The 21033-nt window shown below is 39.9% G+C and overlaps 2 protein-coding genes across 2 annotated transcripts in view; both read left to right on the forward strand.

Moving 5' to 3' along the window:
- JAM3 (junctional adhesion molecule 3) overlaps positions 1-21033 on the forward strand; it is a 122060-nt gene that overhangs the window by 96087 nt on the left and 4940 nt on the right. The window contains exons 4-7 of the mRNA XM_042907106.1: positions 14826-14891; positions 15409-15522; positions 19627-19779; positions 20248-20450. Coding sequence (XP_042763040.1) covers positions 14826-14891; positions 15409-15522; positions 19627-19779; positions 20248-20450 — 536 coding nt within the window. The remainder of the gene's footprint in view (positions 1-14825; positions 14892-15408; positions 15523-19626; positions 19780-20247; positions 20451-21033) is intronic.
- Positions 8298-8751, forward strand: LOC122199947 (40S ribosomal protein S15a). The gene has a single exon (XM_042905339.1). It carries the CDS (start codon positions 8320-8322, stop codon positions 8710-8712), a length of 393 nt encoding a protein of 130 aa, XP_042761273.1. The 5' UTR covers positions 8298-8319; the 3' UTR covers positions 8713-8751.

Genomic DNA, 21033 nt, shown 5'->3' on the forward strand with positions numbered 1-21033 from the left:
CCATTATGGTTTAAATGTATTTTTTATTATAATATTCTATGCTATTATTCTTTTGCCTGAGGCTTTAGAAGCATTTTATAGCCAATAATTCTTTAGTAAAGCAAAGCAGTCATCATCCTCATGCCCAACAAAGGGCTGTGCTTCTGTGAACACAACTCTAGATTTCTGGTTGGGCCCATTCATAATGAATAACTTAGTCATAAGGTTCCCTAAATGGGACTGCACATAAGAGTCACCTGGGAGGCTTGGAAAAAAATACAGATCCAGGCTTTTCCCAACCCACTGAATAAGAATTTGGGGTGCATGTGCTTTAGGGACTGAGGAGATGTGTTGGGAAATAGCATTTCAAACAAGATCCTGAGGGGATCATCATGCAACTTATCTGGCATCAGATCCCCAGACTCTGGCAGAATTTCCAAAAGGTCTCTCAAAACCAGAATAAGAAACTACAGTTGTTCTGCACAGCTGCTAAAATTGTTTCAGATTAGGAAAGGGAAGGGCAGACAAAGAACACAGTGGTTCCAGAGAATAATCTGAGGAGCCTGCATGAACTGGGAAGGCCATTGTGAACCTCAGCGTCAGCGTTTCCTCTCCTGCCTTATCATTCCCATCTGCCTGCTCCCTTCTCTGCCCCTTCATTCAGTTCCACATCTTTCCTAGAAGGAAGAGATGGTTGTGTTGAAGATGCCAGTGCCATCTGCATATCATTCCAGAGGCTTTTTTTCTTTTTTAAAGGCCACTTCCTTTGCAAACTCATCTAAGAAAGGGTTTCAGTAGAACAATGGGATATAAGTTTAGGCTTCAGGGTCTGAGTCATGTTTCCCGTTTAGTTCCAGATCCTCTTTACACGTATTTGTTGCAGTCTCTTTTAGTTCTGTCTAGATAGATTTTAATAATATGTTTCTTCTTATATAAGAAAGATTATGAAATAGAACAGGAAGTGGAGACTAGGAGTCAGAAGTCCTGGCTTCTGGTTTTTACTTCGTACTTCTAGACATTGATCTCTAGGACTTGGTCTTCTAACTGGGAAATGAGCGTAGTCATCCTTACCCACCTTGATGGAATACTGGAGGCTTAATTAGTGTTCCCAGTGTGCTGTTGTACCACCCAAACAGTATTCATAAGGATGTGCAGTTCATTGAATCCCCAGCAGCACTATGTACTTACCCTGTAGTTCCCTCCTACTTTGTTAATTATCAGAATGTTGGTGGATGGAAGTCCAGCATCTGCCTTGTTCTCTTTTCTCTATATTAGGCATTCATCCTGCAGGTGGAACAGTCCTGTTCAGAAGTACCTTAACAGGTCCAGCTCTCCTTTTTAGCAGAGTAGGGAACTGAACTATGAGAAGCAGCTTACCATCACATTTACTACAGGTCAGAACAGTGTTATTTGTGAGACTAATGGTCTAACTTGTCTGTCTGCTCTTCTTTCTCTGAGCACTGCTGATTGGCTTTTTATAGGTGAAAGTTTATATTCCGTATGACATCCGTTTGCCAGCCCACCCTTGTCTTCTCAGGAAAAGCGGGTATTTTCTTTGTAGATCAGTGTCCAGAGGAGTGGGATACTTGTAATTCTTGAGCCCAGTTGCTTAACCAGATTATACTGGAACTTAGAAATTGACACCACAGTCCTCCGGCTCTGTTCTGTGTGTGCTGTGTTCAGGCTCCCTAACCAAATGAGGCAAAGGCTTATGTCAAATGTGGTGACTCATATGTAGATGAATGGCCACAGTGTGCTCCATCCCTGCTATCATCTCTCTTTTGTTTTTCTGCTGAGCCCGTGCTGCAGTGCCCAGCAGGTTCATTTATATGCATGTCTCTGGCATCTGTTTCTGAGAGCAGAGAGGGAACCCCCTGACTGGGAAGGGCCTGTGCTCTTTATTTTAGGGCAGTCCCATGTTTCTGTTTTCTCAAGGCAGGATTCCCAGCTGGGTTACTTCTCTCCATGTAGTGCCTTGTTCCTCTGACTCTTACTTCAGGCAGTGTGGGCAGGGACACACAGATATGGGAGAAGGGGGCACTTAGCTGGGTTGGTCTAGGAACTGTGTAGGTGGAGATGGGTCAAGAAATCTGTGACAGAGCTAGGACAGCAGTCACAATTTCTTGTTCAGAACTTCTTATGTAGAATAGAAAACTTTTGCCAGAAACCACTATTTATGCCATGGGGTGTGTGTTTGGAAGCAGATCTGTCCCATGTTGTGACCTTTCTATATCTTGGTTTTGTCTCTTCCTCCTCAAGTCTTGCTGATTGTACCTAACTGTTGTGCCTTAAGGATATCAGTAACTTGCCGTGCCTCTGATAATGTTATATGGTTAGCATCAATATATTGGTGATAACCTGGCCCTCTTGCATTGTAGAATAGCATTGCCTTTGGACCATCTTAGAGCCATTTAGCATTTGGGAAATAAGTGTTTAGAAGAATTTTCCAATTTTTTTATTATCTCTTGCCACATATCTTGTCAAGCACATACTCATATGAAACCAACCAAATGTTAATTTCTTTCATGTATTCCCTGGAGAAAAAAAGGAAGTGTAGACAATACAGTGTAATGGAAGGAGTATTCGACCTGGAATCTGAGGACACAGCTTGAGTACCAGCTTCATCAGTTAGCTGTAGACTACAGGCAAGTCATAAATTCATTCATAAATTGGAAATGATACCACTTACATCAGTATTTTAGAGGGTGATCTAAGGAATAAGTTGGTGTCATTTTCACTTCCTTCCTCACCTCAGGAACTGTGACATCTCTGATGGCCTTGGTTTCAAGAATAAGAAATAATGCCATTGTGTAATAAGCCATTTCAAAGCTTGATGCCTCTGGAAATGCAGAATTAGCTTCATATTTTTCAAAAAAGTAAGCCCAGTGGAGAATGGAGTGACAACTGCTACTCCTAGAATAACATTAAAAGCATAGAGGAGATAAAAAGCAAGAGACAATGTGAGGCTGGGCCTGTACACCTGACCTTCCCATCATTACATGTGTCTTCTCAGAGCTCTTTATTCTCTCTGTCCTTGTGTCTGGTTTGACATAGGTGTTGTGCTGGGAGGTACTTCCAGGCAGAAAGCATTTATTGACTCTCACAGTGAACCAAACAGTGGTATTTTTTCTTATTAAAATAAAATCAGAGCCTTTGGGAGTTGTTTATAGAAAAAAGAAAGGAAAAATGAGGTTTGCTTCTTAGATTTTAGCTTTGGCTTGACACTGGGCTGGTATATTTTCATAATTATTATGAGCTTGAGAACACACCAGCCTGAAGTCTTCTCCTTAATGTAGTTGGAAATGTCGTATTGTGTGGTTTTATAATTCCTTTTTCTCTGCTCATCTGCGGAGAGCCCTCCAGGAGTGGATGCAAGTGTCTGCATTCTCAGAACTCCCCATTACCCAGATGGGATTAAATATCATTGGATTAGAAGACTAAGAGCTTTTGCCAGCTATGAATTCAAGCATATTTGGATGCTCAAAAATTTAGAATTTCTGGATTTGGTATAAAAGAAATTCTCATTTTTATGTTTTCATTTATTTTTCTTGTCTTGCCACTATTTAATGTTCTCTTTTTTAGTTCCTCTTGCCCTCCCTTCTTCTTTGTTTCTTTCCTTTTTCTTTTTTAGCCTACCTCTCCTTAACCTGCCTCAGACCTCATATTGAATTTTCTTGTGATTCTCATTTATATTATTCCACTCATGGTATTTGGGGTAAATATATTTCTGGTCTTAAGTGTAAAGCCATTCGATTTTAAACTTACTGTTCCTTCAGCTACTAGAAAGGCATTGATCTCTATATAGCAAATATAGCTATGATGTTAAAGATAATAATAATTAAATGTTTCTCCATCTTCAGTTATTAGTGAAAGAAGAATAAAAAGTTTCTAATAGTATTTTACAGTTGGGAAAAGTGAAGAGTACAGTCACACTTAAAGTCAGTAAGAGTATTAAAAGTAAGGCCCATAAAATTTTAAAAAATAGGGCCCAGATTTCTTGATAATACTTTACAGCTTTGGCATATAGAAGAGGTTTGAAAATGGAATTACAAGCACAAGACTGGTTATATCTCTATACTGGATTGGGTCACCTGGTTCTTCTGGGTTGAGAAAACATTTGTCAGTTCTACTTGAAGCATTTTGTCAGTTCTGAGAAAAATAGAACATTTATCAGTTTTACTTGAAGTTAAGTCCTAGGAAATCATGGAATCCAAAAATGCCACTTTCCCAATTTATAGTGAAAGCTACATTGTTAGGAGAAACACTAAAAGGCAAGAAGTGAGTCAGACAGCTCTGGGTTTGAATCCTGGCTCTTCAGCCAGCTGTGCTGTATACTCTGTAGGTTTCTGACATGTAGATTATCATATTGTATTGAAATTGTATCTCTCTCCAATTTTCAGTCAGTATATTTCCCAAAACTTCTTGCATCTCTGGTACGACTGTTGGGAATTGGAGGTGCAAAGATGAATAAGAATGGCTGAAATAACAAATAAAAAATGAAAAGAGCAGTAATGCTAGTTTGGTGTGACATCAGCAAGAGGTAGAATAGGAAACTCCAGCCTCCTATTCCCCCACAGAAACATTGAAAAAACCCACAAACAAGCAGTAGGTGAACCAACTTTGTAGGAGCTTTGGAAAAAGGTTGAAGGTTTATAGTAACCAAATAAATGCCCAGTTGAGGAAAAACAGTCTTCAAAATGATAGGAAAATTGTTTTTTTAAGTTTTTATTTATTTATTTTGAGAGAGAGAAACAGTGTGTATGCACACAGGGGAGGGGCAGAGAGAGAATTCCAAGCAGGCTCCACACTCTCAGTGGAGAGCCTGACACGGGGCTTGATTTCATGAACCATGAGATCATGACCTGAGTCAAAATCAAGAGTCGGGTGCTTAACCATCTGAGCCACTCACGTGCCCCTAAAATGGCAGGAAAATTTTATGACATTTTTACTCACCCTTTCCCCAAAACAGTCTCTCTCCTTCCCTGTCCCCTCTCCCCAAACTGGAGCAGGGAAAACCATATTTGCAGGTTATTGGGTATATTCATTTTAACTTTTCTGGGGATACCTGAAGGACTGACATGAGGTGCTTATCTTTGTTTCACATCACTTGGAATGCATATGGGAAAAGCAAGTAGCCATTGCTTGTAAAAGCTACAAGGGGACTATAAACCCACAATTGCTGGAAGAGATTCTGGGAAGAGATACACAATCTCTAGGCTCAGAAGAGAAGTTGTGATGAGACTAGGAAATTAGGACATTCAGAGCAGCAGCATAACATCTCAGGGTGATCCCTACACTCAGAGTAGCCTAGCTAAGAAAGGGGTGAAGGAGTGCCCCTGCACAGAGTGTCTGCAAAGATGTGGGAGAGAAGAATGTTCTCCTTTTTGTGTGTGTATGTATGTGTGTTTGTTTCAGTTCTTGGCATTGAGGAAATCTTTATCAGAACAGGAAATGTCTGTCAGAACATTAGCTGAAGAGAAGGTAAGGGAACCTCAGTGACCATGTTTAAAAAGGAATAGTGTTTAAGAAAAAAAAAAAACTGGAGCTCTCAAAACAGATACTATATAGTCTTCAACAATAATTAAACACATGCATGCATACACACACAGACACACACACACGGACACACACACACACACACACACACACACACACACAGAGCAAACCCTGGGGAAGGATAATCTGATTTCCTGAGTAATAGTTTGGTAATAGTCAAATGCCTAATTTTCAGCAAAACCTGCAAAGCATATAATAAGCAGGAAAGTGTGGTTCATTCAAAGAAACACAATGAATGAAAAGAAGCTGTCCTAGAGGAAGCCCAGACATTGGATTTAGTAGAAAAAGTCATTAAATAATTTATCTTATCTATGTTCAGAAAGCTAAGGGAAAACCTAGAAAGGAATTCAGGAAAACATTATATGATCAACAAAGTATTGACAGAGAGAAATTATAAAAGGAATAAAAAATTCTGGAGCTGAAAAGTACAGTAACTGAAATGAAAAATTCACTAGAGAGGACAAATAGCATATTTGAATAGGTAAAAGAAAGAATCAGTGAACCAGAAGGTAAGACAATATAAATTATGAAATCTGGGGGGCGGAAAGTAAAATAATGAAAAAGAATGAACATAGCCTGTATTAGTTAGCCAGGTTGCTGTCACAGAATGCCACAGACTGAATGACTTAAATAACGAGGATCTATTTTTGTCATAGTTCTGGAGAGTAGAAGTCCAAGATCAAGGTGTCAGCAGGTTTGGTTCCTTCTGAGGCTTCTCCTTGGTGTGCAGATGGCCACCATCTTGCTGTGTCCTCACGTGGTCTTTCCTCTGTGCACACACATCATTCTATGTATCCTGATTTTCTATTTATTTAAGACACTAGTCAGATTGGATTTGGACTCCTAGTAGCCTCAGTTTAACTTCTCATCTTTTTAAGGGCTCTGTCTCCACATCTAGTCATATTCCAAGGTACTGGGGGCTGCGGCTTCAAAATATGATTCTTGGGGTGTGTTGGGGGGTGGGGGACACACACTTCAGCCCATAACAGAGCCGAAGGGACTTGTGGGACACTGTCAAGCTAACCAACATGTGCTTTATGGGAGTCTCAGAAGAAGAGAGATAAAAAGGGGCAGAATGATTATTTGAAAAATTAGTGGCTGAAAACTTCCCCATTTTGATGAAAGGCATGAATCTACAAATCCATGAAGATCAATGAACTCCAAGTAGGGTAAGCTCAAGGGGACTCATCTTGAGACACATTGTAATCAAACTGTCAAAAGCCAGAGACAAAAAGAGAATCTTAAAAGCAGCAAGAGAGAAGTGAATTATCACTAGGGAGACCATTAATAAAGTTATCAGCTGATGTCTCATTAGAAGTGTTGGAGGCCAGAAGACAGTGGGATGGCGTAATATTTAATGTGCTGATAGAAAAAAGAAAACATGCAAACTGAAATTTTTATATCTGGCAAAACTGACCTTCATAAATGAGGGAGAAATTAAGACATTTTCAGAAAAACAAAAGCTGTGGGAGGGAGTTCATTACCTGCTCTACATAAAAATGTTAAGGGAAATCCTTCAGATTGAAACAAAAGAACTCTAGACAGTAACTCAAAGCCATATGAAGATATAAAGATCTCTGGTAGAGATAATTACACAAATATAAAAGCTAGTCTTTGGAGAGTGTTATACTAAGTGAAATCAGTCATACAGAGAAAGACAGATACCATATGTTTTCACTCTTATGTAGATCCTGAGAAACTTAACAGAAGACCATGGGGGAGGGGAAGGAAAAAAAAAAGAGAGAGGGAGCCAAACCATAAGAGACTCTTAAAAACTGAGAATAAACTGAGGGTTGATGGGGAGTGGGAGGGAGGGGAGGGTGGGTGATGGGCATTGAGGAGGGCACCTGTTGGGAGGAGCACTGGGTGTTGTATGGAAACCAATTTGACAATAAATTTCATATTAAAAAAAAAGCTAGTATTACCATAATTTTGGTTTGTCAGTGCACTTTTTATTTTCTACAGAATTTAAAAGATAAATGCATAAAAGTAATTACAAATATATGTTATATATAAGGCACACAGCATGTAAAGATGTGATTTGTGTCATTAATAATATAAAGGAAAGGACAGAATAGAGTTTTTGTGTATAATTGAAATTAGGTTGGTATCAACTCAAATTTGTTATAATTTTAGAATGTTACGATAAACCTTATGATAACTACAAAGAAGATATCTACAGAGTTTACACTAAAGAAAATGAGAAGGCAGTCAAAATGTGTCACTCCCCAGAAAACACTAAAGAAAACAGTAATGGAGAAAATGAGAGGCAAAAAATGATACATACAGAAAGCAAGTAGCAAAATAGAAATAAGTTCATTATTACTTTAAATGTAAGTGGATTAAGGGGCTCCTGGGTGGCTCAGTCGGCTGAGCCTCCGAATTCGGCTCAGGTCATGATCTCACAGTCTGTGAGTTCGAGCCCTGGATCGGGCTCTGTGCTGACAGCTCAGAGCCTGGAGCCTGCTTCGGATTCTGTGTCTCCCTCTCTCTCGGACCCTCCCTTGTTCATGCTGTCTCTCTCTGTCTCAAAAATAAATAAACATTAAAAAAAAATTTTTAAATGTAAGTGGATTAAACTCTCTATCAAAGGCATAGATTGGCAGAAAGGCTAAATAAGTGATCTAGCTACATGCTGTGTATAAGACATTCACTTTAGATCTAAACACAAATGGGCTAAAAGGATGGGAAAAGATATTCTGTGCAAATAGTAACCAAAAGATAAAATAGAATTTAAGTCAAAAACTGTTACGAGTCTTTCCGCCATCTTTCCGCGCCGCCATAATGGTGCGCATGAATGTCCTGGCAGATGCTCTCAAGAGCATTAACAATGCTGAAAAGAGAGGCAAACGCCAGGTTCTTATTAGGCCATGCTCCAAAGTCATCGTGCGATTTCTGACTGTGATGATGAAGCATGGTTACATTGGCGAATTTGAAATCATCGATGATCACAGAGCTGGGAAAATTGTTGTGAACCTCACAGGCAGGTTAAACAAGTGTGGAGTGATCAGCCCCAGGTTTGATGTACAACTCAAAGATCTAGAAAAATGGCAGAATAATCTGCTCCCATCCCGCCAGTTTGGTTTCATTGTACTGACAACCTCAGCTGGCATCATGGACCATGAAGAAGCAAGACGAAAACACACAGGAGGGAAAATCCTGGGATTCTTTTTCTAGGGATGTAATACGTTCATACAAATAAAATGCCTCACTGGACTCTAAAAAAAAAAAAAAAAAAAAAAAACTGTTACGAGAGACAAAGAATGCCAGTTTATATTGGTAAAAAGATAAGTTGATCAAGAAGATATAATAATTACAAATGTGTACATCAGACGTCTGAGCCTCATAATATATGAAGCAAAAATTGACAGGATTGAGGGAGAAATATTTTTACAATAATAATTGGAAATTTCGGTGTCCACTTTCAGTAATGGATAGACAAGATAGAAGATCAATAAGGAAATTTAGGACTTGAACAACGTTATGAACCAATGGGACCTAATGGACATATACAGAGCACTGCACTCAATAACAGCAGAATACACATTTGTCACAAGTACACGTGGAATATTCTCTAGGATTGACCATATGTTAAGCCAAAAAAGTATTAATTAAAAAAAAAACATATGAAGTATCTTTTCTAATCACAATGGAATGAAACTAGAAAGAAGTAACTGAAAGAAACTAGGAAATTCACAAATACATGGAAATTAACACACCTTAACCAGTGGATCAAAGAAGTTACAAAGCAAACCTTGAGATAAATGAAAACATACCCAAATTTATGGGATTCAGAGAAAGAAGTACTAAAGGCTAGAATACTTCAGATTTCAAAAAATAAAGGTATAAAATCAATAACAATGTTACACCTTAAGGAACTGGGAAAAGGAGAATAAACTAAACCCCAAACTAGCAGAACATAGGAAATTATAAAGATTAGAGCAGAAATTAATAAAAAAGAAAATTAGAAAAACAATAGAAAATAAATGAAAATAAAAGTATCTTCTTTGAAGAGCTAAACAGAATTGGCAAAGTTTAATTAGATTGACTAAGGAAAAAAGAAGGTTTGAATTACTAAAATCAGAAAGGAAAGTAGGGGGAGTGCAACAGTTTGTCAGTTTCTTAAAAAAACTGACCATGCAGCAACATACAGTGGAGCACTTGTACTCTTGGGTATTTATTCCAGAGAAAAGGAAACGTGTTTATAGAAAAAGCTGTATACATATATTCACAGTAGTTTTATTTGCAATAGCCCCAAGTGGAAACCACCTAGGTATCTTGTAACAGATGAGTGGTTAAACAGTGGTATTTAGTATTCCATGCTATGGAATACTACTGAGCAATGGAAAGAAATGAACTATCATTGTACCCAAGTTGGATTCAAAAGGGCATTATGCTGAATGAAAAAAAGTCAATCTCAAAAGATCATCTATGATATATTTCCATTTATATATATTATATATCTCTAAATGACAGAATTATGGAGATAGAACCAGATTAGTGGTTGCTAGGGGTAACAGATGGTGTTGGGAGTAGATGTGATCGAAAAGGGTAGCATGAGGGAGATCTTTGTGATGATGGAATAGTGCTGTATCTTAACTGCAGTGGTGTTTATAGGAATCTTCACATGTGATAAAGTGACATAGAACCATACACATTTATTCTACACATGTCAGTTTTTGGTTTTGATATTGTGGGGAATTATGTAAGATATGACCAATGGGAAAATGTGGGTAAAAGTTATACTGAATTTTAATGACCACATACTGAAACCATAATATATTTGAGACTTACCATACCTGCCTCTAGAAGAGAGTCTTAAATTTGGTTAAGAGGTTTTGAATAGAAACAGACAACTACACCTATCTTAGATCCTAAGTCCAAGATTCAATAATATGTTTCTAGGCAGGATGAAGAAGAGAGTGCCCACATTATAGCTCTGTGAGAAAATGGAATTCAACTAAATGATGCTTTGGAAAGCTCAAGTCAAGGAAATACAATATAGAATACAAAAAATGCACTTTGATTTATTCAGCAAACACTTTTCAGTTACCTACTAAATATCATTCAGTCATGGAATTGAAGATGTAAAGATGAAGAAACATGATACTTGTTCTTTTAAAATTTTTTTAATGTTTATTTTATTTTTAAGAGAGAGAGAGTGTAAGCAGGGGAGGGGTAGAGAGAGGGAGACAGAATCTGAAGCAGGCTCCAGGCTCTGAGCTGTCAGCACAGAGCCCGACGCAGGGCTCGAACTCACAAACTATGAGATCATGACCTGAGCCGAAGTCGGATGCTTAACCGACTGAGCCACCCAGGCATCCCTGAAACTTGTTCTTTAAACTAGAGTGTGAGCTCCATGAGAACATAGATTTTTATTTGCTTTATTCATGTAATCATGGGTAATGTTTAGGCCAGGATCTGGCACACAATAGGTGCTAAGTAAAAATTGCTGAATCAATGGATTATCCTAAAAAGCTTAGAGTCTGATAGACAAGCCAAGATAGGTAAGAAAATAAATAGGGACAACATGTGATAGATGCTATCACAGACTTTCCCCCTTTTTCTCCTTTCAAAAAACCCTTTGTTCAGTCTTAAGTAATGCAATCACTGTGTGGGTATTCTGCTAGTACTGGAGTTAGGTATGTGCAAAATTAAACTTCAGGGCTGGCTTCCAGACCCCATTTCTACTGGTTCTGTCAGAGTCTTACCCTCAGGTGGGGATAGTGTTCCAGCTGAGTCACTGTGATACCTTCAAGAGTTGGGTTTGTTCCAGCCCTCACAGCACTGTTCTTTTACACACGGTATTGCTATACAGTTAGCCCTTGAAGAACAAGGGGCTAAGAGGTGCCCCGCCCCTGCAGTTGAAAATCCTAGAACTTTTGACTCCACCAAAACTTAACTATTAATAGCCTACTGTTGACAGAAGCCTTACCTATAACATACACAGTCGTTTAACACAAATTTTGTTATGTTGATTGTATTATATGCTGTATTATTACAATAAAGTAAGCTGGAGAAAAGAAAATGTTAAAACCATAAGATAAAGTACACTTACAGTACTGTATGTGTATTTAAAACATCTTCCATAAGTGGGCTGGCAGGGGCTGGGACAGAGGGTGGCAGCAGTGAGCCTGGCTCTGGGGTGACACTGTTCCTTAGCTTGGTGGTCTCTGCTCAGCATTGGCAGCGGCTGGGCAGCCCACAGGCACTGGGAGTGTCCTGGAGGTGCCATATAGCTGCCCCAGCTGCCTGGAGTATATGGCTGGCTATAGCTAGCAGCAGCTGTGGCCTCTGGGAGGCTGCCAGGATGCATCAGTGCTGGGCCAGGAGGGACCAACGGCAGCTCCAGTGCAGCCCAGAGCCCTCTGGGCATGTTCTTCCGCTCCAGCCCAGTTCCTCCTGCCTGCCAGCCCTGGGCGTTCCACTGGACCACTCTGTTGGCACATGGGGTGACCTGCAGCCCTATCTAGTACCAGGGGTCCGGGGCTGCAGATGGCCTCTGTGGGCATCCCTGCCTGGGTTCTCAGAGGGCAGCAGGTGCAACTTCTGTGCCAGTCTCTTCGATTCTTCTGTGGAGACTAGGGTGGGCAGTTGTCAATAAATCCTATGTGGCTTTTGCTGTCCACTCTTAAAAACCCACCTAAAAATGGATCTGTGCAGTTCAAACCCATGTTGTTCAAGGGTCATCTGTATTTTAAAGTAGGGATCTGGGTTAGTGAGGATGGGTAAATGAGGCGGTATAGAATACTTGTAAATTTAAGACTTGTTTAAGAATGGAAGGAGAATTTTGAGGGAGGACTCTCAGTGGGACCACCTCACACCCTGGGCCCAGCTGTCGTGAATCATCACTTGGGCTAGAACTTCACTTGCTTGTAGTGGTCCTCTGTTGTTGAATTTTCTTGGGACATCCAGGACTGGCACAAGCAGCTGTCTGTGAAAACTTACCCAGGGTCGTTGGGCAGTAGAGGGTCAGACCAAGCCTTTATTAAGGAGTATAGAGCACTCACTTCTTTGCTGCAGAGTAGAGGGATTAAAGAGGTGATTATTTCCATTATCTGGGGCATGTTCCTTTAGCTTCTTTTAGGTGGTAAGAAACAAATTGGCTTATTTCACTCTAGAGGCTTATTGTAAAGAATGTGTCTCAGTTGGCCTTCATGAAAATTTGACATTGTTGCAGACACTAGAGTAACTTCAGTGGTACCTCTTTGTCTTCCAGTTCATTTGTTACCAACTGTAGTGTTTCCATCATTTTGATAGCTAATCTTTCACTCTACTTCCACTCAGTTTCTTGGGTGACTATGCACTCTCTAATTCATTCTTAATTTCTCTCAGCAGGAAAGGGTCAAGTTGGGTTGTCCAATTATTTATTATCCAGTTGGACAAAGCTCTCATGAGTTACCTCAAAGGCTCCTTAGATGGCCTCTCAGTTGGAAGCTGATTACTTGTCATAGTTCTTTGTAACCAGAGTCTTATTTTCTCATCATCTAAACTATGGTGATCATACTGAAAGAACTGTCTATGGTCATTTCCTTAGAAGGAACATGTGTGTCCTTGGTAGATATTCAGAGCATCATTTATTACTCTTTATCAGTGGGTCACTGGGAGTTTTCAGACTAAAGGAGATGTAGAAATTGCTGCAGATACACAGGGTATATTTCTGGTTTCCAAAAGGAATAGCCCGTGGCTAACCAAAACAAAATCAAATTATCTTTACTTGTCCTGGTTCAACAACCTTTTATAGAAATCATTGTTTTAGATACTAATAGCAACTCAGGTGTACATATTATATTTCTGATTTTTATCCCTTTTAGTTTTTTTTTAATGGCTTTTGCTATAACTAATGAAGTCTTACTAAATAAGAAAGGATCAAATGTATACTTGGAACTATGCATGAAACTGAACCATTAAATATGATTAAAAATGGGAAAAGAATAGATTGTTGTGACCTTCATCCCACCTAATGATTCAAGGTGTTAGAAAAAAAGCAGCTTAGAGTACACATCTTTGCACATTTTCTTTATCTGGGATAGTAAGTAAGCTAAGAACCAGAGACCTTAATGAGGATTTTTTTTTAAAAGATTTTATTTTTAAGTAATCTCTACACTCAACATGGGGTTTTGAACTTACAACCCCAAGATCAAGAGTTGCATGTTCCACCGACTGAGCCGGCTAGGCACCCCATTAATGAGGGTTTTATATATGAAGGCCTTCTTTGGGGAATGCATATTTTTCTAGAGGCCAGGTAGCTGAAGAATGACATTTTGTGAGTGGTCAGTCTACTACTTGATCTTCTCCAAGAAAATTAGTAAGACATTTTGAGACCACAATAAACTAGTTTTTAAAAAAAAAAATTTTTTTTTAACGTTTATTTATTTTTGAGACAGAGACAGAGCATGAATGGGGGAAGGACAGAGAGAGAGGGAGACACAGAATCGGAAGCAGGCTCCAGGCTCTGAGCCATCAGCCCAGAGCCCGACGCGGGGCTCGAACTCACGGACCACGAGATCGTGACCTGAGCTGATGTCGGACGTTTAACTGACTGAGCCACCCAGGCGCCCCACAATAAACTAATTTTAATGTTTGTTGAAACACATAGAGAGTCAAAGCTAGTTTGAAAGGGATTACCACGCAGTTGGTATATCCTGATTTCATCAGTGGCTTCATTCAACTTAGCTTCATGAAAATTACTTTATTATTTTTCTCATTTTACTAAAAACTAGTGAAAACTTTTTAATGGATGGGAATCACTGGGTTGCATGGTTAATATTGCACGGTGGTCTCTTAGCTGGTTTGGCCATACCAGAGAGTGTCGTGCCATCCTGAAGGGGAGAGCACCTGGCCGTGAGTCTATGCCATATCAAATCCACCAAGAGTGCTGTTGCCGGGTAGGAAGCCTTAGAGGGGAGGAGAGTTGCAGGAGGCAGGAGTGACAAGAAGACCCGGGTGGGTCTGGATGAAGGATGTTGACAGGATTAATAATGACTCTGAGCAAAAAGAAAATTCTTAAAGGAAGAGTCTTTAAAGCCCCAAGGCCATTTTGTTATGGAACTAAGAAAGAAAATGAATTCTTAGGACTCTTCTCTCAGTTCATTCCAGTGAGGTCAGACTGAGAAAGAAAGCAACTTGCTCTATCTAAGAGATTTTGTTTTGGAATATAATATTTTTCTATCCTCTGTGGTAAGTGATTGTAGCCTATTTAGAAGGGAAAAATCTGAGCTCAGTTGGAGAGTTCTCTGCTATTTTAGAGTTATGTCGTCTCTGATTTTACTTTATTTTTTTTCCTTCAGGTTGCTTGATTGGGGCTGTGAATCTCAAATCCAGCAACCGAACCCCAGTGGTACAAGAATTTGAAAGTAAGTACAAGGGAGAGACCACTAGGAGAATAGGCGCCATCTAACGGACACTTGGTTGTCTTACAACCAACTGAGGACAAACACACACACTGTAGTGCCAGAGATGTTCAGGTGGGTGGCCCCTTGGCAGTGCATTTGGTGTACAGGTGGGTCAGTACAACACTGCTTCAGCAGGCCAACAGGGAACTCTGTAGCTTCTACATGGGCTAAAATCCGATTTCTGCTCTGGCTTTATACGTATACCACAAAGAATTTTCATGTATATAAGCAGAGTATTAAGGGGGAATGTGTATTCTATTTAGTAAAAGTCCTTGCTAATCATATGTATTATTTTTCTGGCTAAAATTTATCTTTTGTTAAGGTCACTTGGATCCTGGAGATAGGTAGATTTGTAACCTGCATGAAAGACGTCTCTAAAATTTGTGATAACTTGCAGGGTCTGGGTACACAAATGATTGTAAAATTGTTTCACATCCTCTGAGAGTTCTTTTCTTCTTCTTCTTCTTCTGCTCATTAGGTGTGGAACTCTCTTGTATCATTACGGATTCACAGACAAATGACCCCAGGATTGAATGGAAGAAAATTCAAGATGACCGAACTGCATATGTTTTTTTTGACAACAGAATCCAGGGTATGGCCCTCTAATCCCTTCCTTTGTCCACAAGGTCCAGGCATGTACTTGTGGCCAGAGACTTTCCTCTGACTGGTCCTGCATCTGTAGCAAGGATTGGTTTCTTTTTTTGTTTGTTTCACTTATAGAAAACTCAAACGTAGAAAAGTAATGAGAATAGTGTATTGAACCTCCCCATCCCTGTCATCCAGCTTTAACAAGTATCACCTCTTTAGTGAGGATTTAAGTCTGTCTGCCCATCCTGTTGGAGTATCAGAGTGAACATTTTGTTAGGCCATCCTCTTATCACAGTCCATGACATTTGTGATACAAGCTGCATGAGTTAATCAGAAAGATCACGTGGAGCAGCAGGGAGACAAGTATTTACTGAGCATCTACTATGTGCCACACTTCCCATGTTGAGAAAGCGTTTGCTAGAACAGAGGTCAGCATAGGGTGTTCTCGGGTTGCATGAAGTAGGGGCAGGGTGGGTGGTGGGGAAGGCTTCCCAGAAGTGACATCTAGACAAGGTGATGAAGCTGGGTAACCAGTGAGGGGCTGGTGAAGAGGGGTGGATAAAGGTGTTGGGCAAGAAAGAGTGTTGTATATAAAGATGTGGAAGCAAAAAGCAGCTTGGCTCAGGGAAACTGCAAGTTCTCCACCATAGCTGGGACTTAGGGAGGGGAGAGAGGAGGGATTCTCCACAGCTGGGAAGGCATGCCAGGGCCAGGCAAGAATGAGGGTCCATAAAGATTTTTAGGAGGAAAGTGTCATGATTTCATTTACACTTCAGGAAGACTGACTTGCCTGCCTTGTAGAGAAGAGATTGGAGAGGGAAACTCAGAGCAGAAGTGCTAATTCTGAATTTTTTGCATATTGCAGAAGGGAGTTGCTAATGGCCTGAGCTAAGGTCAAGGCAGTGTAGAGAGAGATGAGGAGGGGTTGCTAAGGGCTGGCTGTGGCAAGGGAGGGAGAAGGAGGAATTACAGATGAATACCATGGGACCTTCCCTTCACTCTGACAGGAGGGACATGGTAGACATGAGGGACAAATGCAGCAACTTCTAAAGGCTGGCTTCGGAGTTGTCAGAGAACCTGCTAGTTGAGGCTTCAGAGGAGAATGGAGATTTTGTGGAAACAGCCTAATCTCAGTCTTCCTGCTTTGGGTCCCCAATATCATCAGGAGTGATAGGCTTTTAAATATCATTTTTTCCCTCACCAGTGTCTCCCCCACCCTTAATTTTGAAGAGATGGAAATATTTTTCCCAGAAAACAAGTCCATTTTCTCTGGCAACTTAGGCTGCTGCTGATAAACCCTGTACACGCACTGGTGATCATCAGAAAAACCAAGTAGGAATTTTCTTAAAGCACTTCTGTTTCTGGGAATTAAACACTCTTAGCCAGAGGGAGGGGGAAGGTATTTACACACAAAATATGAAGGCTGGAGGAAAACTTGAATCTGCTTGGTCTCTCCTCTTGCCTCAGTTCAGGTCTGTGCTAAAAAGATCCTGATAGATCTTTAAAAATTTTATTATTGAAGTATGGGTGAAATACAGTGTTCTATTAGGTTCAAATATACAGCCTAGTGATTAGACAAATCTGTACCTGACTCAGGCTCACTGCAAAAAGTGTAGTCGCTGTACATGACTACAATATCACTGATGATATTCCCTATGTTGTACTTTTTATCTCTGTGACTTACTTATTTTATAACTAGAATTTTGTGCCTCTTAATTCCCTTCACCTCACCCTCTTCCCCTCCAGCAACCACCAGTTTGTTCTCTGTATTTATTAATCTGTTTGTTTTTTTTCTATTGTTTTGTTTTTTAGATTCCACATGTAAGTGAAATCATATGGTACTTGTCTTTCTCTGTCTGACCTCACTTCACTTAGCATAATACCCTGTAGGCCCATCCATGTTGTCACAAATGGCAAAATCTCATTCTTTTTTATGGTTGAATAATATTCTCAATAATACACACACACACACACACACACACACACACACACACACACACACCCATATCTTTGATAGATTTTTATTTACTAATTTCTTAAATTGTTGAAATTCTAATCCTCTACTGAGGGCTGCTGAATAACAAACCTTCCTATAAGAAAATACCTTTGGAATGTTCATCCTTTGCAATAAGCATTTTGCTGTTTTTATTATATTATGGTAAATCCTTCCTGTTCTTGCCACCATTCAGCAGGTTTAGTAATAATTAGTTTCTATGTTTGTGTCATTTTCCTCCTAACTCCTTCCCTTATTTGTCATTCTTTAGGTTCTTCATGCTTCTTTGAAAGAGTTACCTTTCTTTGAAAGAGTTACCATCTTTTTGTGCTTTAAATGTTTTAAAAATTAAGATACAATTTGTATAGTATAAAACTCATACTTTTAAAGTGTATACTTCAGTAGTTGTTAGTATATTCAACAAAGATATATATCTCTCACCACCATCAAATTCCAGAACACCTTCACCAGCCTCCAGAGAAACTACATGTTTATTAGCAGTTACTCCCCTCCCCTTTATCCCCTCCTCCTGGCAGCCAGTAATCTCCTTTGTCTCTGTGGATTTGCCTGTTGTGGACACTTCATAGAAATGGAGTCTTACAGTGTGTGGTCCTTTGTGACTTCTTTGACTTAGCATATTGTTTTCAAGGTTCATCCACATTGTAGCATGTGTCACTACTGCATTCCTTTTTATATGGAAGAATATTCCATTGTAAGTGGGCTACTTTTTAAAATCCATTTATCATTGATGTACATTTGGGTTGTTTCCAGTTTTTGGCTATTATCAATAATGCTGCTGTGGGTATTCATGTAGACATAATGGTTTTTGTGTAAATATAAGTTTTCATTTGGGGAAGATAAATGACCAAAAGTATAATTGCTAGGTAATATGGTAGTTGCATGTATAGTTGTTGTTGTCGTTGTTGTTTTTAAGAACTTGCCAAACTCTATTCCAAAGTGGCTACACCATTTTACATCCCTTTAGCAGTCTATTTCCCCACATCCTCACTAACACTTGTAATTGTTCATCTTTTCAGTTCTGCCCTATGTGGGCGTGAAGTGGTATCTCATTGTGGTGACTAATGATTTCGAGCATCTTTTCATGTTCTTAGTGGACATTTGTATATTTTCTTTGGAGAAATGTCTACTCAAATCCTTCGTCCATTTTTAACTAGGTTATTTGTCTAATTATTTTTGAGTTGCAAATTCTTTATATATTCTGGATACTAGCCCTTTGTCAGATTCATGATTTGTAAATACTTTCTCCAATTCAGTGGGTTGTCTTTTCAAAATTTGCATGTGTCCTTTGAAGCACAGAAGTGTTTAAATTTTTTATGAAAGTCCAGTGAAGGCCAATGTAACTTTTTTTATCCTTATGGTTTTGGTACCATTTCTAAGAAATCATTGCTTAATCCCAGGTCATGATGATTTATGTCGATGTTTTTTTCCTAAGAGTCATACTGTTAACTCTTACAGAAAGGTCTTTGTTGTGTATGGTGTGAGGTAGGGGTCCAATCTCATTCTCTGGCATGTGGATATCCAGTTATCCCACCACCATTTATGAATACTGGTTGTTTTTTAATGTTGTTTGTTTGATTTTTTTCTCTTTAAATGGGGAATCCTGGCTGGGAATGATGAAGAGGAAATGAGGTCCCTGCTTTAACAACAAAGACACATGTAATGAGTCCTCTTACACACCAGGTACTATTTTGCTGCTCAGTGTCCTCAGTTCATCTCTGTTGTAGAGGAGCAGAAACAAAATCCAGTCTGAAATCTCCTAATTGAGACATTAAATGCTGGCTCCAGAAGCCACCTTCTTTAAGTGGCAAAGATGTTCTTACTTTTTATTTTTATTTTTTAAAGTTTTTATCTTTTTATTTATATTGAGAGATTGAGAGCAAGTGGGGGAGGGGTGGAGAGAGAGGGAGAGAGAGAATCCAAGCAGGCTCCACACTGTCAGCACAGAGCCGGACATGGGGCTCGAACTGCCAACCATGAGATCCTGACCTGAGCCAAAATCAAGAGTCAGATGCTTAACTGACTGAGCCACCCATGCTACCCCCAAAATGTTTTTAAACAGTTTTTTGTGTGTGTTCTGTTTCCTCTTTTCTATAGGAGATTTGGCAGGTCGTGCAGAATTATTGGGTAAAACGTCTTTAAGGATCTGGAATGTAACCCGGACAGACTCAGCCCTTTATCGCTGTGAAGTGGTTGCTCGAAATGACCGCAAAGAAATTGATGAGATTGTCATTGAGTTAACTGTGCAAGGTAGTAACTCACATGAAGTTAAAACATGTTCTCCCTTTCAGGCCTCATGAGTCTGTCTATTAAAAAAAAAAAAAAAAGGATTGGGGAAGGGGAAAAAAGAATAAAGATCAGCTCTTTCTTTCTTTCTTTCTAGAGCTACATCCCAGGGGGTATTGCAGGACTTGCAGAGCTTGGACTGAGTCAGGGTGGAAGGTGAGAAGGGAAGTGGAACTCCTGCCACTCCCCTCCACCAGCTGTAGGAGGTGCTCCTCAGGGAGATGGAGGCATTAAAAATGCTTTGTGGGACTATATGTGGGGGGTGAGCTGTGAGGCAGATGCAGTGGCAGATCAGAGCCTGCAGGCAGGATGTGGGGATGGCAGTGGTGCAGGAATCTCCTGGCTGGTTTTCCTGGTTTTGGAGATTTATTGTGGGCTTTGATAAGAAGCCATGTTGCTGATTTTAAACCCCAACCTGTGTTTCTCCCACAGTGAAGCCGGTACCTCCTGTGTGCAGAGTACCAAAGGCTGTACCCGTGGGCAAGACAGCCACGCTGCAGTGCCAGGAGAGTGAGGGCTTCCCCCGGCCTCACTACAGCTGGTATCGCAATGACGTGCCGCTGCCCACAGATTCCAGAGCCAATCCCAGATTTCGAAACTCCTCTTTTCTCTTAAACTCTGAAACAGGCACTCTGGTAAGATCTCTTCTCAGAGGTGAGGATAGAAACGTCTTTATTGGGGAAGGGATTCCTATTGTGGAAAGAGCACTTATTGAGAGAGACGATGAGCTTTATAACACAGGAGCTAAAAACCCATAATGTTGGAGATTCTGTGGGAAAAATGAACCTCCCCTTCTTTCTATAAACAAGTTCTAAGGGGATAAAATAAAGGGAAACCTGGAGAATAAAGTGTGATTATGTGATTATGAAGGGATAGTAAACAAATGTAATGGGTGGATGATGTTAGGGTCCTGATATGAATAACCAATTATAAAAATCATGAGACAATCAGGGAAATTGGATTACTGGCTGGATATTTGATTAAGGAATTGTTAGTTGCTTTAGGTACGATCATGGTATTGTTACAATGTTAAGAAGCTCTTGTCTTTCAGAGATGCATACTGAAGTATTTATGGATAAAATGTGTCTAGAATTTTCTTCAAAATGACCTAGTGGTGGTGGTGGGAAGTGGGTGGGGGGAGAGACGAAGTAAGATTGGTCATGTGCAGAAGACAGAATTGCCCTCAGCAGCATCTCACCGAGCTTTTACCACAGCTAC

Source organism: Panthera leo, chromosome D1, assembly GCF_018350215.1.
Source record: "Panthera leo isolate Ple1 chromosome D1, P.leo_Ple1_pat1.1, whole genome shotgun sequence".
In the NCBI taxonomy this organism is placed as follows: Eukaryota; Metazoa; Chordata; class Mammalia; order Carnivora; family Felidae; genus Panthera; species Panthera leo.